This window comes from Rhinolophus ferrumequinum, chromosome 10 (assembly GCF_004115265.2).
Source record: "Rhinolophus ferrumequinum isolate MPI-CBG mRhiFer1 chromosome 10, mRhiFer1_v1.p, whole genome shotgun sequence".
Taxonomy (NCBI): Eukaryota; Metazoa; Chordata; class Mammalia; order Chiroptera; family Rhinolophidae; genus Rhinolophus; species Rhinolophus ferrumequinum.
Window position 1 is genome coordinate 24,003,217 of NC_046293.1, and position 27,605 is coordinate 24,030,821.

At 53.5% G+C, this 27,605-nt stretch overlaps 4 protein-coding genes across 6 annotated transcripts; 3 read left to right on the top strand and 1 right to left on the bottom strand.

Annotated features, from left to right (window-relative positions):
- The first annotated feature begins 294 nt into the window (after nucleotides 1-294).
- On the top strand, nucleotides 295-6,465 carry GPR162 (G protein-coupled receptor 162). 3 transcript variants are annotated; one of them, XM_033117789.1, is made up of 6 exons: nucleotides 295-624; nucleotides 1,663-1,854; nucleotides 2,177-3,474; nucleotides 4,421-4,610; nucleotides 5,236-5,387; nucleotides 5,690-6,465. In XM_033117789.1, the coding sequence occupies exons 3-6, from the start codon at nucleotides 2,608-2,610 to the stop codon at nucleotides 6,236-6,238; spliced, it is 1,758 nt and encodes a 585-aa protein (XP_032973680.1). In that variant the 5' UTR covers nucleotides 295-624; nucleotides 1,663-1,854; nucleotides 2,177-2,607; the 3' UTR covers nucleotides 6,239-6,465. The 3 variants fall into 3 exon arrangements, with proteins under 3 accessions (XP_032973680.1, XP_032973679.1, XP_032973681.1); XM_033117788.1 differs by lacking the exon at nucleotides 1,663-1,854; XM_033117790.1 differs by lacking the exon at nucleotides 1,663-1,854 and having other exon boundaries at nucleotides 2,177-2,961.
- Nucleotides 6,466-7,655: 1,190 nt separating this feature from the next.
- Nucleotides 7,656-17,013, top strand: P3H3 (prolyl 3-hydroxylase 3). The gene is made up of 15 exons (XM_033117804.1): nucleotides 7,656-8,236; nucleotides 9,158-9,310; nucleotides 9,667-9,868; nucleotides 9,952-10,083; nucleotides 10,585-10,721; nucleotides 11,441-11,530; nucleotides 11,785-11,837; nucleotides 11,972-12,039; nucleotides 12,143-12,267; nucleotides 14,702-14,803; nucleotides 15,046-15,196; nucleotides 15,434-15,551; nucleotides 15,626-15,701; nucleotides 16,514-16,654; nucleotides 16,810-17,013. The coding sequence occupies exons 1-15, from the start codon at nucleotides 7,739-7,741 to the stop codon at nucleotides 16,975-16,977; spliced, it is 2,214 nt and encodes a 737-aa protein (XP_032973695.1). The 5' UTR covers nucleotides 7,656-7,738; the 3' UTR covers nucleotides 16,978-17,013.
- A 1,363-nt stretch (nucleotides 17,014-18,376) lies between these two features.
- GNB3 (G protein subunit beta 3) lies at nucleotides 18,377-24,389 on the top strand. Its single transcript, XM_033117796.1, has 10 exons — nucleotides 18,377-18,518; nucleotides 18,769-18,855; nucleotides 19,118-19,156; nucleotides 20,336-20,442; nucleotides 20,521-20,584; nucleotides 20,712-20,874; nucleotides 20,978-21,044; nucleotides 21,121-21,322; nucleotides 22,705-22,921; nucleotides 23,799-24,389. Exons 2-10 carry the CDS (start codon nucleotides 18,799-18,801, stop codon nucleotides 23,903-23,905), a joined length of 1,023 nt encoding a protein of 340 aa, XP_032973687.1. The 5' UTR covers nucleotides 18,377-18,518; nucleotides 18,769-18,798; the 3' UTR covers nucleotides 23,906-24,389.
- Nucleotides 24,390-25,418: 1,029 nt separating this feature from the next.
- Nucleotides 25,419-27,578, bottom strand: CDCA3 (cell division cycle associated 3). Its single transcript, XM_033117798.1, has 6 exons — nucleotides 27,474-27,578; nucleotides 27,096-27,271; nucleotides 26,703-26,832; nucleotides 26,140-26,436; nucleotides 25,902-26,005; nucleotides 25,419-25,776 (listed from the first exon to the last, which is right to left on the bottom strand). Exons 2-6 carry the CDS (start codon nucleotides 27,213-27,215, stop codon nucleotides 25,621-25,623), a joined length of 807 nt encoding a protein of 268 aa, XP_032973689.1. The 5' UTR covers nucleotides 27,216-27,271; nucleotides 27,474-27,578; the 3' UTR covers nucleotides 25,419-25,620.
- Nucleotides 27,579-27,605: the final 27 nt, after the last annotated feature.

Genomic DNA, 27,605 nt, shown 5'->3' on the forward strand with positions numbered 1-27,605 from the left:
GGTACCTGCACCCCACAAGCAGCCCAGCTTTAGTACCACTGCCCCGTTACTCCCCACAGCCTCCAGCACATGTCCCTCTGAGCTACACCCTAGACACAACCCTCACACAGATACACACAGTGACACACTGTGACACATGCTTCCTCCTCCCGGAACTGCTAGCTCTTCAGTCCCCAACACCACCAGCTGCCTCTTGGAGCTTGTGTTCGTGTTGAAAACGGGATGGGGTGGGGGTGGGACACGAACCATTTCACCAATGAAGCGGATTCCCCTCCATCCTCCTCACCCCCTCCCTCTCGGCGTCTTCCTTGCCCCTCCTCCTGCAAGTCACCACCGTCCAGTTCCACACCCTACACTCGTCCCCCTTCCCCCGAAAAGCTTTGCTTCGGTCCCAGACCCGGGGCTCACGGGAAAGAGGACTCAGGGAGACAGGGTCTGGGGAACCCCTCGGGGGCAAACACTGAGTGCGTGGCGGGCTGAGCGGAGAGGCTGGGACCTAGGGGAGGGAGGGAGGCCCCTAGTGGGGGAGGGGGAGGGAGGAGGAGCTGGAGCTGGCGGGCCGCGAGAGCCCTGCGAGCCGCGGCGGGAGTGCGGTCTCCAAGGCAGTGCTGGGCGCAGCCAGAGGTAAGCCGACCCTTGCCCGGTCCCCTCCCCTCTTTCCCCCGGCTGCCTCCTCTCCCCTCAGACCGGCCCCTCCTCCCCAGCCACCTGCTGTTTCTGCGCTGGAGAATCTGGTGGGCGGCAGGAGGGAGGAGCCGCCTGACCTTACCCCTTCACCCCGAAGGGCGAGGGACCCCTGTCCGCCATGGACTCCCCCAGATTCCCACTCCCACCTTCCTCTGATCTTTCTCTGCCCTTCACCTCCTTCTCTCTGTCCTTCACTTCCTTCCTGCCTCCCTCCCTCTCTCCCCATCTCTTTCTTCATGAGCCCACCGCTGGGCCTGAGTAGGGGTGGGTGGAAAGGGGTCCGAGGTTGTTGGGGAGGGAAGTGGGGGAGGCTCTCCTGACCAATTCCCTCCACCTCCCTCTGGCTGGCCATTGCCATGGCAACTAGGGTGTACTGGGCTCCGGAGAGAAGACAAAGGTGGGGGGTGGACTAGGACCTCTTGAGGAGGGCAAGGATCTGAGGTTCTTCCACAGGAAATAGAACCTCCTACTGCTGTGCCCCATTTTTACTCTCACTTACCCTAAAGCCATTATGCCCACCCTTACTGCCTCCACTCTCTTCAGAGTCGCACCTGATTTCCTCTTAGCCCCCTCCCCAGGGCTTACTGAAGCTCAGCTGTCATGAAATTCTGAACTATTCTCCTTCCCATCAGAGGGAAACTGAGGCTTGGGCAGAGGAGGAAATACCCGAGGTCTACCAGTGGGAGTCACTACCTTATTGAACATTGGGCTTTTCTTCTCAGCCTTGGTATTCCCTACTCCCTCCCCACCCCCAATCCTCTTCCCTCCAAAGCCTCCTCTCCAGAGGTCTCTAGGGTTTACTTATTTTTCGATCCTATCACTTTGCCCCCTCTTTCTTTCTCTTCTGCTAAAACTCTCCTCTTTCCCTCTAGTTCCCCTTCTTTCCATTTCTGGATGCTTCTGATGTCAACGGTTTCCCCACCTTCAGGTTCCTAGTATCCCCTCATCCCAGCCTCCTTTCTCCCATCTTCCCAGATCCCTAGTGAACTGGAGGGCAGTCACGCAGGCTCGGGGAAATGGGGCTGAGCACCAAGGCCATGGGACCAGGAGCCTGGAAGGTTGGGGAGAGTCTGTAACACTGTAGCCCAGTCTACTCTGAACCCTCAAGAAGAAACAAGTCAGATGTCTGCCATCAGTAGCTCTGAAGGGAGATTCAGGGGCATGAAGGTAGGGGTTGAACAGTACTGAGTAGGGTATATGAGAAGATGAAACCTGACAATGCCAGAAGGAGGTAAAAGGGCTGAAAAGGGATGGGAGATGGGAGGTCAGACTACCTTCTTCCTGGAGGTCTGGAAAATAGAGTTCTTATCTGTGTGGGGTATTTGAGCAGCCATCTGATTTAAGGCAGAATATTCTGAATGACCCCATGATCCCCAGTAATCAGTCATTTCTGCAGTTTCAAGAGAAGGGGAGCACAAGAAGCCAGTTGTAGACCAGTGTAGGCCCTACCTTCACCCTCTCCATTCCACATCTCATCTCTCTCTTGCAGTTTGTCCAGGTGGCTGAGCCTTACTCCCCATCCCTTGGGCATCCAGAAGATCCCTGACTGGTCAAGAACCAGAAGAAAAAGAGACCTGCAAGTCCTGGCATGGGGGCCAGAGCTCCTCAGCCAGCTTCATAGTTGGGAAAGCAGCCAGTTGGCCTCTCCTGTCACCTACAGGGATACTTCAGGAAGGGCCCCACCCAATATGGAGGCTGAGGACCACCTCTGCTGACTCCCAGTCTCCTCCCCTATCCTCTACACCTGACCTTAGCTGGGTCAGTCATGCAGTGCTGAGCAGTAGGGTGGGCCTAGGAGTGGCCGGCCTCACTACAGGGCAAGGATTGTGGGCAAGATGGAGGTGTGTGTGAGTGGGGCTCCTGGGTGAGACCTATCCCCCACCCCCAGGAGTTCAAGGGGGGTGGGGGGCTGAGGATAGGATGGCTCGGGGTGGCGCAGGGGCAGAGGAGGCCTCCCTGCGCTCAAACGCGTTGTCCTGGCTGGCCTGTGGGCTTCTGGCCCTGCTGGCCAATGCCTGGATCATCCTCAGCATCTCTGCCAAGCAGCAGAAGCACAAGCCACTGGAGTTGCTGCTGTGCTTCCTGGCGGGCACACACATACTCATGGCGGCTGTGCCGCTCACCACCTTTGCTGTGGTACAGCTTCGGCGTCAGGCTTCCTCCGACTATGACTGGAATGAGAGCATCTGCAAGGTCTTTGTGTCCACCTACTACACACTGGCCCTGGCCACCTGCTTCACAGTTGCCTCACTCTCCTACCATCGCATGTGGATGGTGCGTTGGCCCGTCAACTACCGTCTCAGCAATGCCAAGAAGCAGGCACTGCATGCTGTCATGGGCATCTGGATGGTCAGCTTCATTCTCTCCACACTGCCCTCCATTGGCTGGCACAACAATGGCGAGCGCTACTATGCCCGAGGCTGCCAGTTCATAGTCTCCAAGATTGGCCTGGGCTTTGGTGTCTGCTTCAGCCTCTTGTTACTTGGGGGCATTGTCATGGGGCTGGTCTGTGTGGCTATTACTTTCTACCAGACGCTGTGGGCCCGGCCCCGGAGGGCTCGGCAGTCCCGGAGAGCGGGGGGTGGGGGTGGCGCCAAGGGGTGTGGGCCAGGGGGTTTGGGTACCCGGCCAGCCTTTGAGGTGCCAGCCATTGTGGTGGAAGATGCCCGAGGGAAGCGCCGGTCCTCGCTGGATGGCTCCGAGTCAGCCAAGACATCCCTGCAGGTCACCAACTTGGTCAGCGCTATCGTCTTTCTCTATGACTCACTCACAGGGGTGCCCATCTTGGTGAGATTGGGGTCCTCCTCCTGTTCTTCCCAAACCAGGCCCCAGCACAATCATCTGACCTCCAACTCCATCAGCCATACAGCAGTTTCATCACCCATCTTCCTCTCCTCTATCCATCCCACTCTATTCATGAGCCCCATCTCTATCATCCATCTTCTACTGGGTTTCCCCGAAAATAAGACCTAGCTGGACAATCAGCTATTATGTGTCTTTTGGAGCAAAAATTAATATAAGACCCGGTCTTATATAATATAATATAATAGACCGGGTCTTATATAATACAAGACCGTGTCTTTATATATAATATAATACCAGGAATATAATATAATATGTAATATGATATATAAAATATAATAAATATAATATAATACCAGGTCTTATATTAATTTTTGCTCCAAAAGACGCATTAGAGCTGATTGTCCAGCTAGATCTTATTTTTGGGGAAACAGTAGTTCCCATTACTACCAGTTTCATCATGTTTTCCAGTTCCCACTACTCAACTCCATCACCCGTCCTTCAATCCCCACTACCTATCCTCCAGCTCCATCATCTACTCTGAGGCTCCACTATTCCGCCCCCCAGACCTATCATTTAGCTGCCAAGCTCCACTCTTCATTCTCTAATTCCCTCTGGATACCACAGGATCTCTGAGCACTCCCAGAGAGCTAACTTCACCACCCCAGCTTTTTGCATCCCATCTACGCTATATTCCTAAGTTTCTCTTGTCTTCAGGTTTACTGTATCACCGCTGCCCCTCTCCCTCTGGTACTCTCCCGACCTTCCCTGTCTTCTCTTCCAACTTTGCCTCTTTCATGATCCAATGTGATCCCAGCCTACCCTTCCTGACTTCTTGCCCACCACCTGCACTATGATAGTGGATCTGGGTTCAAGTGGGCCCCCTGGGCTCTGGGTACTGACCAGGCTCCATTCCTCGTCCTCCCACCAGGTGGTGAGCTTCTTCTCCCTTAAATCGGACTCGGCTCCCCCGTGGATGGTGCTGGCTGTGCTGTGGTGCTCCATGGCACAGACGCTGCTGCTGCCCTCCTTCATCTGGTCCTGTGAGCGCTACCGTGCTGACGTGCGCACCGTGTGGGAGCAGTGCGTGGCTATCATGTCCGAGGAGGATGGTGACGACGGTCAGAATGGGGACACAGCTTTTACTTTCCTGGGCAACGGCTCCCTTTTCTGCCCCTTTCTACCCGCCCTTCTCTGTGCGGGACGGGCTGCCCGGGAGTGCTCCCTACTGGACAGAACCTGCGCTGCCTGTGGGCTGACTCCTGGCTTCCTTGTCCCTAATCACACACCATGACATGCACCCACCGCTTCCTTCTGCACTGTGGTCTCCTTCCACGGGGTGACTGTTCCCCTCTGGAAGCCTGCATTACCTGGTGCCTAACACAACAGTCCAGCCTAACACAACCATAAAGGAAAGCTGTGGAACTGGGGAGGCTAACCTTTCTGAGAGAGACCTCAGCTATAGGGACAGCTCTTGGCTGGGTGGGGGTAGGAGTGGGGGTTGGGGGTGGGGCTGGGGGGGTGGGAAAGACTGTTTCAGTAATTATGTCTATGTATGACGCACTAGGGATTCAGCATTGAGCACAACAGACACTAGCCACTCGCATTTTCCTTTTGGAGCTTACAGACTAGTGGGAACAGAAGGATTCTTCAGGGAACTTATAAAGGGGGCAGGAGTTTTTAAAGGGGGGTGGGGAGGGGTGGGTGTTCCTTGCTTGTAATCACTCTGCCCCTTTTCTCTCCCAGATGGGGGCTGTGATGACTATGCAGATGGCCGAATGTGCAAAGTTCGATTTGATGCTAATGGAGCCACAGGACCAGGGGACCCCTCCCAGGTGAAACTGCTGCCTGGGAGGCACATGCTCTTTCCCCCTCTTGAGACGGTCCACTACTTACAGGTATGGGACTAAGAAATACACCTTCTAGAGTATCCCCTCACTACTCTTCTCCAGTCTCTGTTATCCACCCCAACACCGCATTGCCTAGCCCTGGCCTACAGAACACATAAGGGATACGGGAAAGAAAGGCATGGTAAGAGAGGCTCTCCTTCAGACCTCTGAAAACCAGGTTTGCCCATCAGAGGATGTTTTACAGAAGTTTAAGGGGGTCGAGCCATCTTGCAGGGTCCCCACTTTGGTCCCTGCCTCTACCCCCTTTGTCCCTGCAGCACCTCTGGGTCTACCTCTGCTTCTCTCCCCAGGTCCCTCTGTCTCGGCGTCTGTCCCATGATGAGACCAACATCTTCTCTACTTCTCGAGCGCCAACCTCCTTCCTGCATAAGTGGTCATCCTCTGATGACATCCGGGTCCTCCCTGCCCAAAGCCGGGCCCTGGGGGGCCCTCCTGAATATCTGGGACAAAGACAAAGGCTGGAGGATGAGGAAGATGATGAGGTTGAAGGTGGAGGGCTAGCCAGCCTTCGACAATTCCTGGAGGGTGGGATTCTGGGATCAGGTGGGGGGCCCCCACGGGGTCCTGGCTTCTTCCGGGAGGAAATCACCACCTTCATCGATGAGACACCTCTGCCTTCTCCAACTGCCTCACCAGGGCCCTCTCCTCGGAGGCTCAGGCCACTGGGCTTCTCACCCCGCCGACTCTCCCTTGGATCCCCTGATAGCAGAGCCATTGGACTTCCTTTGGGGCTAAGTGCAGGGAGACGCTGCTCCCTGACAGGAGGTGAGGGGAGTACAAGAGCTTGGGGAGGGTCCTGGGGCCCAGGTAACCCCATCTTCCCCCAGCTGACTCTGTGAGCCCAAGTGGGACTACTGGACTTAGAGGAAGGGGCCTGGATGGGTAACACCTCATTCTGGCCCTGAGCCTAGGACAGCTGCCTCCAGACTCTGGGGAGATAGGCGCTGGATCTGGGGCCCTGGGATCCTGGATCCCCTGCTGTCTCCTATCCAAGTGACCAGATGCCCTACTCACCTTCCATCACCCCTAGTAAAATGTATTAAAGTCTGAAGTATTACCATGGAAACCTCTGTGTCCAGTGTACTATGGTGGCAAAAGGGTATGATCAGAGTTTTGTGGGGGGTGGGGGTGGAGTGACTCATAGAGGACAAAATAGAGCAGGGACAGTGGACAGAGGCACAGAAATACCCACAGAGAAAGACAAAGTCAAACATGCAGACGTACATAGAACATACACAGAGAAGGGCTTTTAACGGCCTCTTATGCTGGGGGGCATTGGGAGTCACTTGAGTTTGCTGGTTTGGGGTGTGAAGAATCTTTATTCAGATTTGTGGAAGTAGTTTCTTTTTTCTTTTTTTCTTTTTTTAAGATTTTATTGGGGAAGGGAAACAGGACTTTATTGGGGAACAGTGTGTATTTCCAGGGCTTTTTCCAAGTCAAGTTGTCCTTTCAATCTTAGTTGTGGAGGGTGCAGCTCAGCTCCAGGTCCAGTTGCCATTATTAGTTGCAGGGGGCACAGCCCACCATCCCTTGCGGGAGTTGAACCAGCAACCTTGTGGTTGAGAGGATGTGCTCTAACCAACTGAACCATCCAACTGAGCCATCCCGGCGCTCAGCAGCAGCTCAGCTCAAGCAGCTCAGCTGTGTGCAATCTTAGTTGCAGGAGGCAGAGCCCACCATGTGGAGGTAGTTTTACTCTGTCCCCCCACTCCCCAGCTCTCCTCCTTCCCCCAAATCTGTGTAGGGCCCACTTTCTGGGCAGGAAAGGGTTTGGGCCTGATTTGGTGTCACAAGCCCGGAGTGTAATCTCCTCTATGATGCATTCCAAAGCTCTTTTGCCCTGTGTGTGTGTGTGTGTGTGTGTGTGTGTGTGTGTGTGTGTGGTCTGTGGGAAGCATCCACAATCCTATTCCTGGTCCTAAGAGTGAAAGGAAACACCACCACAGTGGTGAATCCCAGGGGCTGGAGTCAAGGGTCCGCGGAGGCTCCTCACACTGTCCTCTAACGCACCAGGCCCGCTCCAGTGCAGGCCTTTGCCCTCCTCACTCCGTGGTCTGTTTGTTGCTCTGCTTCTTGTCCCACACTGCAGCACTCGTTTTACAGACTTCTTTCTCCACTTTCTGCCAGGCTCCTTCTGACTTTTCTCTCATATTGTCCTCTCGTAGGGTTGGGTCTCGGCCCCATCAGCTCTCTTTGGCCCCGCTCATTCATTCCTTCTCCCTTCCTGTCCTCCCTCCTCTTCATCTCTCTTTCCTTTCTCCTCCCTCTCCCTGCCCCCTTTCCTCTCTCCCTCTCTGCTCCCTCATTTCCCTTCGGCAGCCGCGGCCGGTTCGGGCACAATGCTCCGGCTCCTGCACTTGCTGCTGCTCCTGCTGTTGCTGCCTCCCCCCGGCACTCCGGAGCCCCCCGGCCTGGCCGCGCTCTCCCCGGGAGCATACCCCCAGGCCCCTGACTTGCTCTACGCTGACGGACTGCGCGCCTACGCGGCGGGGGCCTGGGCGTCGGCGGTGGCGCTGCTGCGGGAGGCGCTGCGGAGCCAGGCTGAGCTGGGCCGCATGCGGCGGGACTGCGGGGTGCGTTGTACGGCGGAGCCGGGGGCCGCTCTCCCCGCCGCGCCCCTCGACGTTCCAGGGCCTGATTCCCGGCCCCGCCTGGCGCCCGGGGCCTGGGAGCCGCTGTTACTCCGCGCCGCGCTGCGCCGCGCCGAGTGTTTGAGCCACTGCGCCGTGCGAAGGTTGGGCCCCGGGGGCGCGGCGCGGCTCCGCGTGGGGAGCGCGCTGCGGGACGCCTTCCGCCGCCGGGAGCCCTACAACTACCTGCAGAGGGCCTACTACCAGGTGCGCCAGCCGCCGGGGCCGATTGCGGGGTCTTGCTCCGACCCACGTCACTGTCCTACTTGCGCTCCCCGGGAGAGGGCGGGATGCCAGCGCCAGGGCTCGGGTAGGGATGTGGAGGGCGGTCAACGGACCTCTCCTTAGGAGTAGGTCCTTCCAAAATCACATCCAGGATCTACTGAAGTCGCAGAAGGACAGCCTAAGGGAGAGTTCGAGCAAAGTTGGAATGGGGGGGAGGGTCGTGAAGCGGGATGGAAGTAGATCGAAAATGGAGGGAAGGGGCCTGGAATCTCAGTCGGTCTTACTGTGACTTCCTTGGGATGAAGCGGAGGGGTAGAGGTGAAGCCCACTGCTAGACGGGAAGTATGGAGAGGGAGTTAAGTGAACCTTTGCTTGGGGCAGCACCGAGCTTAGGGAAGTTAAGAGCAGTGGGGTCAGGCGGAGGGCCGGGTGTCAGGGAGTGGGGTGGGAGGACAGTGGACCCTGCGCAGCTACTAGGACGGTAGCTGTTGTCTACGTGGCTGTGGGTGTGCGGTGGGTGCTGGTCGCACACCTAAGCTCAGGGTCCTAGAGACCTGCGGGTTTTGCTGGTCACTCAGGTCTCCCCCACATTCCGCCTCACTTAGTCATCGCTTCCACTTTGTCTCTCAAACTGAGGCCCCTCTGCCCATGTCCCACTGACTGCAAAGTCTTCAGACCCCCTTTCCTTAGCTGCCAGACTCCTGAGAGTCCCAATATAGTGGTGTCTAGGGGCTCTGGAGGTTGGGAGGTGGGCAGTTCAGACTGACAAGTCTTCCAGGAGGCCCTGGGGCAGTCCCACGTGTGTGTCTCGGGTGGGGAGGCTGGTGAGGGGCAGAAGTCTGACAGAGGAAGTCAGTGCCATCACCTCAGGGCACTGACTTCCTCTTCCTTCCTGCTTCTCAGCTTAAGAAGTTGGACCTGGCAGCAGCTGCAGCTCACACCTTCTTTATAGCAAACCCCAAGCACCTGCAGATGCGGGAGGACATGGCTAAGTATAGACGGATGTCTGGGATTCGGCAGCAGAGCTTCCGGGACCTGGAGACACCCCCACACTGGGTGAGACCCTCAGCACGACCCCTGCCCCACCACCAGCCATTCACTAGCAGGATACACAGGACTTCCTGGACTGTGGCCCTGTGTATCTTGTGCATCAGGAGATATGGTTACTGTCCTCAGTGACCCTGGATGGAGAGTCCCTCTCTGGGACTTAGTTTTCTTCCTGAGGATCACTGAAGTCCCATGCTCTAACATTCTATTCTGACGCCCACTCCTGTCTTCCCCAAAGTGAAGTGGGACCTGGAGTGCATGCCCCAAATGAGACTAACACCCTTCCTCCTCTTTTTATCTCCCAATCTTGTTTGGAAACCCCTCCCCCAGGATCTCAGGTGACTGACCACTCTCCTCTCCAACAGGCAGCCTATGACTCGGGTCTGGAACTACTCGGGCGCCAGGAGGCAGGACTGGCACTGCCCAGGCTCGAGGAAGCCCTGCACGAGAGCCTGGCCCAGATGGAGAGCTGCCGGGCTGGCTGTGAGGGGCCTGAGGAGCAGCAAAGAGACGAAGAGGAGGAGGAAGGAACTGGGAACCACGGGGGTCTCTATGAGGCCATTGCAGGTAAGGAGCTGGGAGGTTGGCTGGTTCCTGGTGCCAGGAGGAGGAGCATGACAAGCTGAATGGCTCATGTGTGTCCTCCGCAGGGCACTGGATTCGGGTCCTGCAGTGCCGGCAGCGCTGTGTGGGGGACACAGCTACAAGGCCTGGACGCAGCTTCCCTGTCCCTGACTTCCTTCCCAGCCAGCTGAGGCGGCTGCATGAGGCCCATGCTCAGGGTCAGTTGGGGAAGAGTCAGATCTGGGGGGGTGGGGGGGTGATGGGTTGGAAACACGGAAAGTGAAGTTTTGTTTCTAATGGTATCCTGAGCCCTGTCTCTCCATCCCTCCCATCTGTCTCCAGATCTATTGTTGGTCAGGGCTCCAAGGGGACCATCACTTTCAGAGGACTAACTTGCTTTCCTGTGGCATCATTGTGGAAAGCTCAGGAGATGGGTCACAGGGCTCCTCTGTCCTTGCTGCTTCTCACTTTCCTTTATTCTCTCTTCTCTTCTTCCTCTTTGAACTCTGCCCATTCAGCTCATGTATGTTTGAGTAAGCTGTAGAAAGAAACACTGGAGGAGCACGTTTGCCAGGAGGAGGGGGTCTTTGGAGTTGGTTGCCATTGGGAGACCACCTTTTCTGGCTCTGCCTGTCCTACCTGTCATCACTGCCTCTGCCCAGGGAACATGGCTGTTCTCGGTCTGTGTGCCCCATCCTACCCTATTGCTCTATCTCCAGTGGGGAATTTGTCCCAGGCTATAGAAAATGTCCTGAGTGTCCTGCTGTTCTACCCGGAGGACGAGGAGGCCAAAGAAGCTCTCAACCAGTACCAGGCCCAGCTGGGGGAGCCAAGACCTGGCCTTGGGCCAAGAGAGGTAACTCCCCCACACACTTACCCTGTGAGGTAGCCCTAAATCAAAAAAATGTATCTGTAGTAACCTGGATCCTGCCCCCCATTCTGGCTTAAACACTCTACTGTGTTTCCCCAAAAAGAAGATCTAGCTGGACAATGAACTCTAATGCATCTTTTGGAGCAAAAATTAATATAAGATTTTTAAAATTAATATAAAATATTAATATATTACTATGAAATAAGAGCGGGTCTGTAATATAATATAATATAATATAATATAATATAATATAATATAAGATGATACGATAAGATAATATAATACCGGGTATTATATTAATTTTTGCTCCAAAAGCCGCGTTAGAGCTGATTGTCTAGCTAGGTTTTATTTTCAGGGGAACACGGTGGTCACCAGAGGCAACCCCAAGTCCAGTATTGACTTGTCTCCAACCCCTGCTCCCCACTTCAGACTGGACTTCTTAGTCCAGGCACCAGTCTTTCCCTGTTCCCTGAAACTCACCCCTGCCTGCTTCTGCCTCGTGCACACGTTTCTCCTCCACTTTGAGCCCAGATGTCTTGAAGCTGCTGAGGGAGGAAAGTTGAATGGAGAGGCGCAGTGAAGTGTTTCAGCAGCCTGTAGACTGTTCCCCAGAATCTGGGGCTGCCCTGCTGTCCTTCAGCCTTTACTTCCCTGCCCTACTTAACTTCTCCTTGTCTTACCCGCTGCTGTCTACCCCACCTCAGGACATCCGGCAATATGTCCTTCGATCCCTGGGGGAGAAGAGACAACTCTACTATGCCATGGAGCACCTGGGGACCAGCTTCAAGGATCCTGTGAGTAACTCCACTTCTCTCCATCCCACTTCTATGTATAAAGTGCTAAGAATAGCACCTGTCAAATAGTGCTACGTAAGTTGTTTTTTTTTTTGTTGTTGTTATATTATTACAGAGTTTGGTCCAGCTCCCAGGGGTTTTCCCACCTCTACCTTGCCCTGTGGAAATAGGAGAACCTTAATGTGGTAGTTTAGTCTAACATCAGGGTTTAGGGCTGGACTTGGTGGGTGATGGTGCTTTTCTTGACTGTTCAGGATCCCTGGACCCCAACAGCTTTCATCCCTGAGAGGCTTAGAGAAAAGCTCAGGTAGGAGATGCCTGTGGTGGGAGGGGCCTGGCCTGAGCTGGAAGGTGACAGAAAGGGTCCTGGGAGGCTGGGTCTGGGGAAGATGGATCTGGACTGGTCTGTACATCCAACTGAGCATATTTCTCACCCCTGAGAGAGGATCAAGAGCAGCGGCCTTGGGATCAGGAGCCTCCACAGCCGAAGCCCTTGACTGACTGGAAGGGTAAGTCCCTGGGAGAGCAGGAGACAGGGCCTGACAGCTGGGGCTACTGCTGGGCCTGCCTTTAGGGGCCCTCAATCCCCTCTGACTTGCCCCTTCCCTGCAGATGTCCTCCTCCTGGAGGGAGTAACCTTGACCCAGGATGCAAGACAGCTGAATGGGTCTGAGCGAGCAGTGTTGGATGGTCTGCTCACCCCAGCTGAGTGTGGGGTGCTGCTGCAGCTGGCCAAGGTAAGAAGACCTATGAGTTAAGTGGCATAGTTGGCTAGTAAGGGACCCTTAGGCACAGCTGCCTGCTCCCTTGCTCTTGGCCTGCCCCCTGGACTGCCCTCTCTGATTCTCCAGAGGGGACTTACCACTGCCTTACTGCTGTGGACAAATTCCTTTTTCTCTCAACTTAGAGGGTGTGGGGTGGACATTCTTTACAAAGGAATTTTGCTAGAAATTTATAGGAAGAACAAAACAAAAAAAATCATAAAGACATAAAGAAGTGTGAGTATGTAGGTGAGGATTCTTTGGAGTTTCATTATTGGCTTGGTGGATGGCTCAGCGGACACACAGGCTTCTTTTTCCATTCATTACATCCCCTCCTAGTTTGGGGTTGAATGATCCATATTCACCAGGTTGAGTCTGCCATTTTATGAAGCTTCAGTCCTCATTCTAGGCTAGTGTTCCTTCAACACACACTCTTTGAGTACCTGCTGTGTACTCGAAACTTCTAGATTTCAGGAAGAGGTAGATGAACACAGATCCTGCATTTGGGAACTCACTGTAGAGAGAAGGAATCAGACGTGGACACACATTATTAGAGTGGGTAGTAAGTTTGATAAAAGAAGTATGTCCTCCTCCAAATAGAAGCTCCAAAATGCAAAGTCCTCGAAGGCTTGGGTGGGGGGTAGCATTTGAGGTCAATCTTAAGGATGAGTTAACCAGGCAGAGAAGGGGAGGAGAGTCAGGCTATGAGGGGTATTCTGGGAATTGTAGTGGAGCACAGGGGTTAAGAGCATGGGTCAGCCCTACCAATGACTACCTGTGTGACCTTGGGCAATGTTTTTTAATGTCTCTGAGCCTAGTTTCCTCATCTATAAAATGGGCTAAATACAGTGGTTTTGTCGTAGGGTCATTGTGAGGATTAAATGAAGTAGAGCATAATTAGGTCTTGGAAGAGTATAGAAAGTGCTCAGTATTAGCTGTCACTATTATCATCAGGCTGTATGTTATCCAGAGGTGGTATAGGAGAGAGACCCAGAAGTAGAGGCACAGGAGAGATGGTGAAGGGCCTTCTGTACCCTACCAAGGAGTTTGGACTTTATTTGTAGATGGTGGACAGCTTATTGAAGGATTTAAGGAGGGGCTGACTTTCGTGTTCCTGTAGAACCTCCAAGTGTAGAGTCTGGAGTCACCAGCATACTGTAGGACTGGTAGATCCCTCTAGTGGTAGTGTGGAGAATACAATGAGAGAGGAAAGTAAGGGGGAGACCCTGGGGTGATGCAAAAGTGTCCTTATTTCAAGGGAGTGAAGAGAGGGGGACAGGTGAGAAATATTTAGAAAATCAAAGGTGGAGAAGTTAAGAACTAAATCTGTGTGGAAGATTATGAAAGAATTGCATCAAGGATAACTCCCAAGTATCAGACCTTTCTATTCCTTAATTGCATTAAACTCATTCTGGCCTCAGGACCTTTGCACTTGCTGTTTCTACTGGCTGGAACATTTTTTCTCTCAGATATTTAAGTGGCTCTTTTATATAATTTGATTTCAACTCAGATTGTCACCTTGTCAATTAGCTGCCTTCTAGCCCTTGCCTAGGCATTCTCAAGGTTGTAGCCCTGTTTTTATTTTTTTCATAACACTTATCTGAATTGATCTGGTTTGTTTATGTATTATCTGAAAATACAAACCCCATCAAAGCAGGGACCTTTTCATGTTCACAGTTTTGTCCCTAGTGCCTAGAACAGTGCCTGGCACATAGTAGGTGCTCAGTACAAATTTATTGAATGAATCAATACAAGAATAGAAGGTTAGATGGCTTGGGTCACATGGTGTCCTCTCACAGATGAGGTTTATATATGGGGTAACTAAGCAGTGACACTTTAACTGAGTTTCAAAAAGCAGACAGAAGAATAGGTGTCAGGACAGGGACATCCAAATACCAGGAGAGCCCCGGGTGATAATGGTCATGTAGGTAGTTGCGTTATTAGGACACTGCATCAAGGGTTTTCACGTTCTCCAAGAGTGTGTCAAGTGGGAAGATGTCAGAGAGAGATACCTCAGTTGGACCTAGCCGATCAAACTTCCTGCTGGGGTCCTGTTTCCAGAAAGACTCCTCTATTCTTGGCTCATCAGGGATGAATGATCAAGCCCTTCCTGCACCCCTTTTCCTGCTGTCCTTACACCCTCAGAGGTCCTTTCCCCACTGTAGAACATTCTCCAGAGTTCTGTGCACAGGCCCTTCAGCAAGTGGGATTCCGTATCTACCAGAGAGTGACAATATAGACATGAAGATAGTCATTCTCTGGGGAAGGGCAGCAGCTCAGGAAAAGGAGCCACCAGAGAACTCTGTTCCAGGAAATGGGAGGGTTGGAGGGAAGGTCTTGTAGCCCTGTGGGCAGTGAGGTGGGAGACAGTCCAGGGCCAAAGGCTACAGTCAACTCCTTCCCTATTTAGGATGCAGCTGAGGCTGGAGCCAGGTCTGGCTATCGGGGCCGCCGCTCCCCGCACACCCCCCACGAACACTTCGATGGGCTCACGGTGCTCAAGGCTGCACAGGTGAGAGAGGAGGCACCCATGCCCTGGTCTGATGGAGAAGAGGGCATGCAGGAGGCTGGATACCTGGGATTGAGTCCTTGAGTCCTCTGCCCAGGGTTGAGGAGGGGGTTCTAAGACCTGAGGGCCTGGGATGTTGTCATGGAGCCAGTTGGGACTGATGGACAGAACTGGCTGCTGAGAGACTCCAAACCCACCCTTTCATTGCCTCCTTCCTCTCTGGCCCTTCACTGCACTGCCTACAGTTGGCCCGGGCTGGGGCTGTGGGCACTCAGGGCGCTAAGCTGCTTCTGGAGGTGAGCGAACGTGTGCGGACCTTGACTCAGGCCTACTTCTCCCCGGAAAGGCCCCTGCATCTCTCCTTCACCCACCTGGTGTGCCGAAGTGCCATCGAAGGTAGCTGTCAAGACCCTACTGCTCCTCCCCAACCTCGGCCCCTATGGGTCACTGCACAACCTCAGCATCCCCAAACTGTGTGGGGTCATCCTCACTCCTGAAAGACTCTGACTCCCTTTCCCAAGTGGGGGCCTGGCCTTTCTGCCCAGCTGTGACCCCCGAGCTGCAGGGTGGGTGTGCATGGTGGTGGGTGGGCATGGGGCACGGAGGCATTCACCAGGACGCTTTGCTTCCCAGGGGAGCAAGAGCAGCGCATGGACCTGAGTCACCCAGTGCATGCCGACAATTGCATCCTGGACCCTGACACCGGAGAGTGCTGGCGGGAGCCCCCTGCCTACACCTATCGAGATTATAGGTGGGCAGCCCCTCCAGAGGTCAGGTAGGTGGGCCTGGGTTGGGATCTTACTGCCTCCTGTCTTCTTCTCCCAGTGGACTCCTCTACCTCAACGATGACTTCCAGGGTGGAGACTTGTTCTTCACAGAGCCCAACGCCCTCACTGTCAGGGTAAGTGGGGTGGGGGAGGGTAGGGGTTGGGATGAGGAGCCCAGCTGTAGGCTCAGGATTCAAAACAGAAGGTTCCCAGAGGCAAATGCAGGGAAATGGCTGGGGCCACCTTAACCCTTTCCTTTCCTGGCCTCCCCAACCCTCTCCATCGCTTGTTCAGGGGCTCTCCTAGCAGAGGTTGACTGTGCCCCCCAGGAGATCTCAAAGTGGCCCCTGCAGACCCTGCCTTCAGTGTTTGCCTCATCTCCTAAAAAAGGGTGGGTGAGCACAGGACCCGAAGTCCCTATTCCAGGTAGAAATTAGGGGTTAGAATTGGGTAGGAGGAGAGGAGCAGTGATTTCTCATTGTCTATTGCTCTGTCTTAACCAACCACCTCCGTCTCTGCTTATCACCATCAGCTACCTATAATGCAAGCCCTACTTGGGGTGGAAAAAAGTCCCCAAGATCCTTATCCCCAGTATCGAGAGTCTGGTCCTGAGCTCATTTTCTCAGATTGCTTCACACCCAGTTCAAAGGATAGACAGGAAAAGTCAAGGCATGGGGTTGAGGTGGGGAGTGGAACCAACAGAAAGCCCTTGATGGAGACATCTTCTCCCTTTGGCTCTAAATCTTCTGTCTTCAGTCTGGCATTTGTGTTTCCCAAGTGGAGGCCAATTTCCCATTTTCCCCAAGATGGTCCCTGAATTAAGGAGTGGGAAATGATGGACAAGAGAGCTGACCTTTCAGTGCCCCCTGCCCCATCCTGTTCTGAGAGTCAGGGCCAAGGTCTCTGAGGGCCTGCCCTTAGAGCCGAACCTGCCCTCATCCCTCAGGCTCAGGTTCGTCCTCGCTGCGGGCGCCTTGTGGCCTTCAGCTCTGGTGGGGAGAATCCCCACGGTGTGTGGGCCGTGACGCGGGGCCGGCGCTGTGCCCTGGCACTGTGGCACACATGGGCATCTGAGCACAAGGAGCAGGTGAGGAGGAGCAGGAATAGGAAGTGATGTCTCTCCTAGTGTATGAAGCGTGGACAGGCTGATGGGTGAGGGGCAGGAACTGAGATGACTCAGGGAGGGTCCTTGGGGCAGGGTGCATGCAGGGTATTGGGTCAGACCGACCTCCCACCTCCCAGGAGTGGACAGAAGCCAAAGAGCTGCTGCAGGAGCCAGAGGAAAAGGAGGACGAGGAAGAGGAAAAAGAAATGCCCAGCAGAGACCCTTCCCCAGAGCCTCCCAGCTACAGACTTCAGCGGGTCCAGGACAAATCTGAGAAACCGCCTCGGGTCCGAGAGGAGCTATGAGGGGCTAGCCAGCTCCTTGGGGATGTGGCCACTTGACTTATGAAGGGCTGCCTTGATGCCAGGGCCCACGAGAAGCCCCCCTGTGACAGAAGCAGAACAGTGAGGTCTCTGTCCCTGTACCCCTACTATTTTGGGGAACACAAGGGCCATCCAACCCTGGTCTCAGAGGACACTGCGCAGACCAGCCCAGAGCTCACCAGGTCTGGGGAGCCAGGCTTGGCCCCAGCTGATGGACCTCTGGCCCTAGGACTGACAGAAGACATGATGCCTCCCTGGAAAGAAATGGCAGGAGGTAGGGTCTGACTGCTTCAAATGAGGAGGATGAGGGAAGAATAATAACCCCACTGCCTTCTCCCAGCCTGTCAATAAAGAATGAGAAGATCCCTCAGCCAGGGCCTGTCAAGTGTGTCAGTTTCTGTGGCGGTTGGAGGTGGGAGTGGCTATGGCTGGCCTGGGAGGAGACAGGTGTCTTCTGGCCTCCCAGAGGCAGGGCCACTCAAGCCTGTGATTTGTCAGGGAAATCTCAGCCACCTGCTCCCCTCATGCAAATGAACCCAAACCCCTGACAGCTGCTCCTTGGGCCTCCCACTCTAAGCCCTATCTTCCCTCTGAGCTTGGCCGAGACTTAGGGCAGCCTGATCCTTCTGACTCTTGCCTTCACAGCCCCAGCAGGACTCCGTGAGTCATGGGGGCAAGGAGTGGGCCAAACCCCAGATGGGAGCAGGAGATTGGTTTGCCCTCTACTTACAATCCTTTCTCCATCCAGGGTAGGGGCAGGCCTGTGCATCCTTCTCTCTGAATCCCCTGTACCTCCCCTTCCTCCGTTCCCCCCCTCTCCCAGGATCAGACCCTGGGGCAGGTGGTTGGGGTTTGTTGGGAAGAAGGATTATCCAGATCAATCCCTTCTAATCTCCCTGTATTCACCAGAACCCTCTTCCCCCACCATCCTGAGCTAAGGGACAGTTTTGGGTATTGACTATGGGCCGTCTCTCACTCTCCTATTCTGGCTATTGGACCGGTTGCTAGGTAAGCCCTGACTGCCAAGATCATCGCCATTGGTGGGGGCCAGGGCCTGAGGGGGTGCTGCAGCTATAGTGGCTACTGCTCCCAAACCCCAACCCTTAATCCTCACAGCTTTGTTCTAATCCCATGGGGCCTGAGGCTCTTCTCTCTGCCTGCAGAGAGACTTAGCAGGGAAGCACCCCTTCTACCCCTCCTACTCCTAGGGCTTGTTGTGGGGGGCTGCTCCTCTATAGCCCCACACTCCTGCTCCTTCCCCTCCCCCAGGCTGGGCCCAAGTCTCTGGAAGCCACCCACCTCTCTCCCTGTCCCCTTCCTCCTCCCCTGCCAGCTGATTTCATTGGCCCTACCCTTCTCTGTCAGTGCCCTCTCCCCCGCCCTCCCCAGAGTGGGGCCAGGCCAGGCCAGCTCCTCTGGCAGCAGAGCCCGGGCAGGTGACAGGCTGGCCTCGCAGCTGAGGGAGTGAGGAGACGCCTGGGAATCAGAGCTGGAAACCTGGGAGAGGTCCAGTCAGAGTCCAAGTAAGAGGGAGCTGGCCTGGTTCTGTGTTCTGGGGTTGGGGTCTGCAGGGAGGGGTCGGGCAGCACTGGGGCTGGCTGCACAGGACTCCAAACTTGGAGGGGCTAGTGGGGGACATGGTGCAGTCCACCCAGTCATTTCCCTGTTGCTTGGAGTGGGCTCCAGCCCTCATGGCAAGTGTGATGTGGGGTGTGAAGGACAGAAGCATGGCCTGCTGGGGCTCCCCCTACACCTAACTCATGTTCCTGGCAGGAGCCGGGACGACCCCTCAACCTGTCAGCCATGGGGGAGATGGAGCAGCTGCGGCAGGAAGCGGAGCAGCTCAAGAAGCAGATTGCAGTAACCCCAGAACCTTCCCTCTGGGGACCCCAGAAAACTTGGAACTGGGGACATGAGGAAGTGTGGCCTGGGGGGAAGGAGGCTGGGTTCGCTCTTGAGTGACATCTTAGAGACCCCTGACCTGGAAGTGACCAGAGACTTTCTGAAATTGGATCTCATATTTGAGATGTCCCCAAATTGCAGAGCCCCAAGCCCACCTGCCTCAGAGGCCCGTGAACTCCCCCACCTCCCTTCCCTATCCTGATGTCTGCTTTTCCCCCAGGATGCCAGGAAAGCCTGTGCTGACATTACTCTGGCAGAGGTGAGACTCCTGTCCCCCTGAGGCGGGGTCTGAGGGGAGCAGAGGGGAGGGGAGCTCCCTGACCAGCCCAAGCTTTAGTACAGCATGTCCTTGGAATGAGGAATGACATTATTTCAACGAACAGTGAGATCTTCTCTGGACCAGGCACCATATTGGAGGCACCATACTGGCAGCTAAGGCCAAGATGCTCTCCTTATCCTTGTCCATAAAACAAGAGTGATTGCACTCCCTCACCTCGCAGGATGTAAATCACTTAGCTCTAGAGACCCCACAGTTGCTACTTGTCTAATACTGTACTTCATTAATTTTGAGATGCACATTTCTTCATATTTTGACATTTCTGAAATCAAGATGCATCAAACACTAGATGATGCCTTACAATTAAAATTGGCAGCATTTTTCTTAGTGATACATAGAAGAATGGTGCTTCTTAGAGTTGGTGGCATCTTAGATGGCATTAAATATTCTAGTAATAAGAGTAAGCATTTCCCAACACTTACCATGAGCTAGACACTGGGGCTAAGTTGCTTAAATACATAATTCCATTCAATTTTAATGACAACCCTATAAGGTAGGTGCTATAAACATTTGATAGATGAGGAAATAGGCTCAGAGAATAATTTGTAACTTGTCCAATATAACAAAGCAGGGAAATGGCAAGTGAAATCTATTGGTCCTGGAGCCTCAGCCTAAGTCTAGAAGCTGGATAGAGTTTAAGACACACAGGATCACAAATTTCAGGAGTTCAAGGTCATGGTGATATCTTGGGTACCAAGTTAAAGAGTTGGCCGTGTGGCAGAGAGTAATTGCAAGCTCCTAGGGGGTAGGAACAGTTGAATGCATCTCTTCCCAAGTTCGTGTTCGGTGACTTTACATTGGCATCTTGAAGTTGATTACGGTGGGAAAATTACAGCATAGAAATCACCCTCCCACCCCTCTCCATCCTCCCTCGTCCCCCACTGGAGAGGTGGTTGTTAAACACTTAACAACATGCCACTGGCCATGCATGTGGCTGTCTCCTACGTCAACCTAAGCCACTCCAGGGCAGGGACTTATTTCTCTAAGGGTGGGGCTTTACAGCCTGGCACAGAACTGAAACCTGTACAGATCGGTGGCTGGGACACTGCCATCTGGGCATGTACCGTGCTCACCTGATTTCTAATGCCCCCTTTTTGGCAGCTGGCATCTGGCCTAGAGGTTGTGGGACGAGTCCAGATGCGGACGCGACGGACATTAAGGGGACACCTGGCCAAGATCTATGCCATGCACTGGGCCACTGATTCCAAGTGAGGCTTGAGAGGAACCCAGAGGGAAGGGGTAGCAGGAAGAAGAGGCTTCGGTGACATGGGGTGTCCTCTCCCTAGGCTGCTGGTAAGTGCCTCGCAAGATGGGAAGCTGATTGTGTGGGACACCTACTCCACCAATAAGGTACCAGCACTGCCTCCCACTCCTCCATCACCCCGTCCTTCCTTGGGGGCTTTATGCCTGTCCACCTGCCCACCCCAGTTGGGAGCTCAGCCCGGGTCCTGCCTCTGCCCACCCTGCCCTTCTGCAGGTGCATGCCATCCCGCTGCGCTCCTCCTGGGTTATGACCTGTGCCTATGCCCCGTCAGGGAACTTTGTGGCATGTGGGGGGCTGGACAACATGTGTTCCATCTACAGCCTCAAATCCCGTGAGGGCAATGTCAAGGTTAGCAGGGAGCTCTCTGCTCACACAGGTGAGAAACCCCCTCTTCCCATTCTGTTCCGAGGGGCCCTGGGAAGCCCCTGGCCTGGTCGGTTGTGCCTTGGCAATGAGGGCACTGTCCTAATCACTCCCAGGTTATCTCTCCTGCTGCCGCTTCCTAGACGACAACAACATTGTGACGAGCTCAGGGGACACCACGTGGTGAGTGCTGGGTGCTGGGCTCCAGAGGCAGTTCTGTCCTGGCCTTTCTCTGTGACAGCCTCTCCTCATCCGGCAGTGCTCTGTGGGATATTGAGACCGGGCAGCAGAAGACTGTGTTTGTGGGACACACGGGGGACTGCATGAGCCTGGCTGTGTCTCCTGACTTCAAACTCTTCATTTCGGGGGCCTGTGATGCCAGCGCCAAGCTCTGGGATGTGCGGGAGGGGACCTGCCGGCAGACTTTCACTGGCCATGAGTCAGACATCAATGCTATCTGTGTGAGTCCCCTCTGTGTTCTAACTCCCAGGACCACCTCACCACCCCACCCTCCAACACACACATCCGTCACCCTCTCCCAGAGCTCTCCACTCATTTCTTTTTAACTTTCCACTTTGAAATTTCACCTAACAGAAAAGTTGTTAGAGTAATAAAAAGATTCCCATCTACCCTTTACCCATTCACTGTTAACATTTTATCACATTTGCTTTATCATTCTTTCTCTGTAGAGGGAGGGATGGAAGGATGGCTAGATAAACACATACACTTCGATGTTGATATAGATACATTTTGTTGGTATTTTTTTCCTTGGGTCTTTTGAGAGTAAATTGCAGACATCATGACACTTTACCCCTTAAATACTTTAGTGTATATTTCCTAAAAACAAGGCTATTCTCTTACATAGCTACAGTGTAATTTTTTTTTAAAGATCTCAATGTTTGTTTGTTTGCTTGTTTTTTAATTTTTTTATTGGGGAATATTGGGGAACAGTGTGTTTTTTCCAGGGCCCATCAACTCCAAGTAGTTGTCCTTCAATCTAGTTGTGGATGGCGCAGCTCAGCTCCAAGTCCAGTTGCTGTTTTCAATTTTAGTTGCAGGGGGCACAGCCCACCATCTCATGCAGGAATTAAACTGGCAACCTTGAGAGCTCGCGCTCTAACCAACTGAGCCATCTGGCCGCCCCTACAGTGTAATTCTTAAAACCAGGAAATTTAACATTGACACAGTACTATAGTCTACAGTTTATATTCACATCTCACCAATTATCTCAAAAATGTCCTTAATAGCAGTGTGTTTTGTTTTGTTTTTTTCTGCCAGGAACATGTATTGCATTTTTTGGCCACATCTTGGTTTCCTTTCAACTGGAACTGTTTTTCTACCATTCTTTGTCTTTCATGACATTGACATTTTTGAAGAGTACAAACCAATTTTCTGTAGACTTTGTATTTGAGTTGATCTGACATTTCCTCATGATGAGATTCAGGTTATGCATTTGTACGTGGCCCTGCTCCTACACACTCTGATCTAGCCGACTGTAGTAGGAAGAGTCTGGGACAACCTCCGCCTTTCTGGCCACGTGACCCTGAGCAACCTGTCTGCCCTCCCTCAGCCTTGTGGGAATAATGCATGCCGGTAACACTGGCATGAGGAGCAAGCGAAGGGTGTAGGGGAGCCACCGGTGTGCAGCTGATGCATGATAAACGTCAGCCCTGAAGAGCGATGCTGCAGCCATTTCCCACTGCAGGCCAGGGAAGGGACAGGCAGGGAGGGCTCAGCAAAGCAGCCTGCCCTGGCGCTACCAGGGCAAGAGTCAGGCAGAAGGCAGGTGAGGCAGCAGCTGCCCAGGTCTGAGTCCTGACCCTCTTGCCATCTGTGCCCTCAGTTCTTCCCCAATGGAGAGGCCATCTGCACGGGCTCGGATGATGCGTCCTGCCGTCTGTTTGACCTGCGGGCCGACCAGGAGCTGACTGCCTACTCCCACGAGAGCATCATCTGTGGCATCACGTCTGTGGCCTTCTCTCTCAGCGGCCGCCTGCTCTTCGCAGGCTATGATGACTTCAACTGCAATGTCTGGGACTCCATGAAGGGCGAGCGTGTGGGTAAGGGCCAGCCCCCCTCTACTGCCACCGCAACTGGAAGGACCCTCTGGCCAGCTCCCCTTGTTGGGATCCTCTTATAGCCATTCCCTAATTACTAGATAACTCTGAGCTCTACCCCTAGAATCCAGTCCCTCTTGGTTCTCAGTGTAGGACAATCTTCTCTCAAAGAAAAGTTGCTCTAAGGTGTCCTTCTCTACCACCCAATGGTAGGGCTGCTCCCTGCCAAAGGAGCTCCTTCAGGTTATCTCCAGATCTGAGGACCCTGAATGTTCAGTCAGGTCTGGCTTTCAGGGCCGTCTGCTGAAGGAAAGGGCAGGCTCATGGAACTCGGCAATGAGCAGAATCAAGATGCAAAGTTACCTGAGGCCCTGACCCCAGCCTAGGGGCTTATCTAGGACCAGCCTGGTGTGAAGTTGAATCAGATAGTGTGGCTTCTTCTCTTGGGAGAGGCCAGGTGCTGAATGAAGTTAACACAGGCTAGAGTCAGGATCCAAATTCTAATTTTGTGGCTTCCTTTCTGAGTGCCCTTGCGTAAGTCACTTCTCTCTGGGCCTCACTCTCTTCATTTAGAAGCAAAGGAACAGCATGACGGGGTTACCATCCCCATTTCCAGCGCTCATCAAGGTGCTCCCTGCTTTTCTCATAGCACACGGACATTTCCAACCTTTCCCTCCCTCCCCACCTCAGGTTGTTAACAGAGAGATTGGCCTCAAGAGAAACACCATTGCTTAGGGCTAATCCTCTTTTAGTCTTCCAGTCTCCACCAGGGGCTGAAGAGTTAAGCCCCGCTACCTTACCTAGGATTCCTGTGTGTGCACACACGCTCCCTGCCAAATCAGCACAGGGAGACCGGCTGACTCCTCTCCCTTTTCCTCAGGCATCCTCTCTGGCCATGACAACAGGGTCAGCTGCCTGGGGGTCACAGCTGATGGGATGGCGGTGGCCACTGGTTCCTGGGACAGCTTCCTCAAAATCTGGAACTGAGGAGGCTGCAGAAGGCCATGAAGACACTCAGCTGTGTCCTCCCATGCCCAATTTCTTTAAGATTCCTTTCAAGGCTTTCTCCTCTACACCCTAGCTCCTCTGCCATTCCCAGCAAGCTTTCTCCTTTGAGGACTGTGGGGAACATGGGGGTTGTGCCTTTGGGAGGCAGCATCAGGGACACAGGGGCAGAGAACGGCCCCATCTCCTCCCATTGCCTCCCCTCTCCATAGTCCTGACAGCTTCTCCCATAAAGAGAAGGACAGCTGACCCCTCCCAGCCCTTGGCAGGCCCAGTAGTCTTCTAGTGTAAGGCCCTAGGCCCTTGGATTTCTCCCCTAGAGCTACTACCTTTGTCCAGGGTGTAGCCCCGTGACTATGGCTCTGGCACCACCAGAGTCCTGGTCCCCTTCTCCTTCATGCTTTCTCCTTTTTCTACCTTCTTTTTCTCTCCTAAAGCACCTGCAATAAAGTAAATCTCCCTGGTATATCTGTGATGTTTGGCTTCCATCCTACTTCTGTTCCAAAAGGATTCATTTCCCACTTAAGTAATAAAGTATTATAGGCACAGTGATAAAGGTTGGGTACCAGACAGCTTGTGGGCAGAAAGTAGAGTGGAAGCAGAAGCCCAAGTCTTGTGGGGAAGACCTGAGCTGGGTCAGGAGAGAAGGTATTCACCACATGGCTGGGGAGCATGTGCACAGCAGTTCACTACAGCCTGCCTATGGTGCGTATGTGTGTGTTTGTACAAGAGGGTCATGTTGAGAAGGAATCAGATTATAAAAGGCCTTGAATGCCAGGCTACAGTCTAGAATTGATCCTAAGAGCAACGGGAACCATTAAAGAGTTTGAGCAGAGTAGTAATGTGATCAGCTACACTTCTCAGAAAGATGGGCCTAGCAGTAGTGTAGGTTGATGAAAAGGAGGGAGGGGAGACAGGAGGGAATGGAAGGAAACAGGTAGGAGGCAGGTGGCAAGACTTATAAGAGCAATAGGACAGACAAAGGGGACAAGGGGAGGGATGGGGAAGAGATTAAAGATGCAGAATCACTAGGGTTTAGTGACCAAGTGCATAGGTATGGGATATTAAGAGGGAAGGATTCAAAATGATGGCCAAGGTTTGGGTTTGGGCAACTGGGTGGATAATGCTATTATTCACAGGGATAAAGAAAAGGGGATGAGACATAGACTTTTGGGGGAAGATCACAAATTCAACTTTAGACAAACTGACTTTGAAGTGCCTGTGGGGCAGCTGGATAAAGGTCAGCGTTAGATAGAGAGACCTGGAAGTTACCAGAATATAGGTAATTAGTAGCTAATCCCCAGAAGTGAACACCTGGGAAGAGTGAGAGGAAAGAGCCAAGGACAGAGCCCTGGGCAACACCAGAATTTAAGGAAGGTGCCTATAAGAGGTTTGGAGATATTAGTACGGGGCACTCAGGCCAGGGAACATAAGCTCCCCAGGCTGCCTCTTATATATGGAGGACCTAGTACAAGCTTTAGGTATAACACTTAACATCATTTAAAACTACTTCCTTTAATATACAAGAAACATATAAGACACAAAGAAAGCCCAAGAAAGCTCTCAGTTCCAGAGTTGGTAGTTTAGGGTGGAGTCAAAGAAAATGAGCCTTTCCAGTGTCCCAGGGAAAGAAGGGGTGAGAGGACGTGGACTATCACTAGATCCCTGGTGAGCACAGGGCTGGGGCCGCACACAGCCTAGTTCTCTACCAAGGCAAAGTGCTGGTTTTCCTTGTCATGGTCCTGGCCTTGTTCCCATGCTCGTCCTCCAGTTCTCAGAAGTCGTCCAGTTCCCAGAATGGCCCCATCCTTTAGTTCCCTAACATTTTCACTCAGGGGAGAAGGTCGCTTACCCTGCAAAAGGCAGTGTGGAAGTTGGAGGGTGAGAGGTTCTTCAGGAGATGGAAGATCAGGTGAAAGGGCCTCCCACGCTCTATATCAGCTTTCCTAGTAATGGCTTTCACCCTCTCTCCCTTTACCTGTCGTGGTGTCAGAGACCCGGGGGAGTTGTCGTCCTGCAGGATGGTGAGGGGCGATCTCCCTAGCACCTTGCTGTTTGATTTCCGTCTATTGCACTTAGAACCTAGGGGGGTAAGGAGTTAAAGCAAAGAGCTAAAATTAGGGGCTTACAGTTTATTCCTCTTAAACGATCTGTGGACATTATCCCATAACATGATCCCAAGTCTCTTCCGTATACCTTGCCCTTAGATTCTGTACCTGAAGATCGGGGTGTCTCGGCGTCTCTCAAGGGCTTGTCTGAGCCCTGGCTGGCCATAGGGGTTTCTGAGGGCTGTCCTGTTTCCTCCTCAGAAAACACCTGCTTGGAGGGGAGTTCAGTCTGACTCCAAGGTGGCATCTGGTCCTCAAGGGAAAACTGGGTGCCCAGAGGCAAGTCCAGCTCAGAAGATGAAGGTACCTCTAGGTGCAGAACAGGCTCTGGGGGAAGGCTCGGTCTGGGGCCTTTGGTCTCAAGTACTTCACTCAGCTGTTTCACCAATGGGCTTGGGCAAGGCTCTAGAGGGAAGAAGTGAAGTGAGACAAATACTTCAGCAAGGAGGAAAAGATACAGGAGCCTTAGGATTCATGTCCTGATGTGTGAGGAGTTGGGAAGAGGGAAAACAAGGTGAGAGGGAACAAAGTGTAGGGAAAAGAGTAAGATGTGCTTAAAGCAAGAGGATGGAGGCCCCTTTAAGAAGGAGCCCTGAGAGGCTTGCTTCACTGACCCCACCCAAGGATGCTGGCTGACAGTCTTATCAGAATTCCCGGGGCCCAACACTTACCTCCATTGCTGGTCTTCATAGGTGTCCGTGCAATGCCAAGAGTAGGAGAGCGGGGATCTGAGCCCTGGGCCTGATTAGGACCCTCCAGCTGCTCCCCTGCTGATAAGTTTGGCTGTGGAGAGCTCTCCACCTGTCAAGATCAAAGGCTAGAAAAGTCTGGGCCCTGAATTTCCTTCCCTCCCAAGTCTCCACCCTTTGGCTGATGTTCCAGGGAGGAATTGCCAAGGCCTTCAGACATTCAACCTACCCTACTTAGTGAAATGAGAATGTGGAAAATAAAGCCTCAACGGAGGGGGGTGGGAGGCAAAGTGGGGGCTCTCTTAGAATCACATTAGGCAGAGGCCTAAGAATTCACACAGTTTCTCTGCCTAGCCCCCACCCGGCCCAGAGTACCTGGATGGGAGTGCGCTGGATGCCGGCCGTAGGTGAACGCGGGTCTGCCACTCTTGCCAGATGCTTGTTGTGCAGCGGAGGCCGCGCTGGAGTGACTGGCACGCTCTTGGCTGAGCCCATCTCAACCAGGAGGAATAGGGTGGGGCAGGGCCCGGCCCGGGGCAAGGAGGGGATGCCTGTGAGAAGTTACTCAGGTCTCAGTCCTCACCGCGACCAAGTCCGACCTGGGAATCCACACCACCCGATCTTCCCAGTTCCCAGCTGAGGAACCTCCTGGCCGCTGGGCCAGAGGCCTCTGCGGGAACGACTGGTGCAGCTGACTAGGCGGCTCATTCCGGGCCAGCCGAACTTATTCACTAGCTAATTCCAATCACTTACCAGGCTCCCACTCCACCTTTGGGTGCACAGCAGCTCGAGCCTCAACTACCGAAGCTGTTTCAAACCTCCCGCCACGCCCCCTGCCGTGACCCTATTGGCCGAGCCGACGCAGAATCCTATAGGCCCGCTATT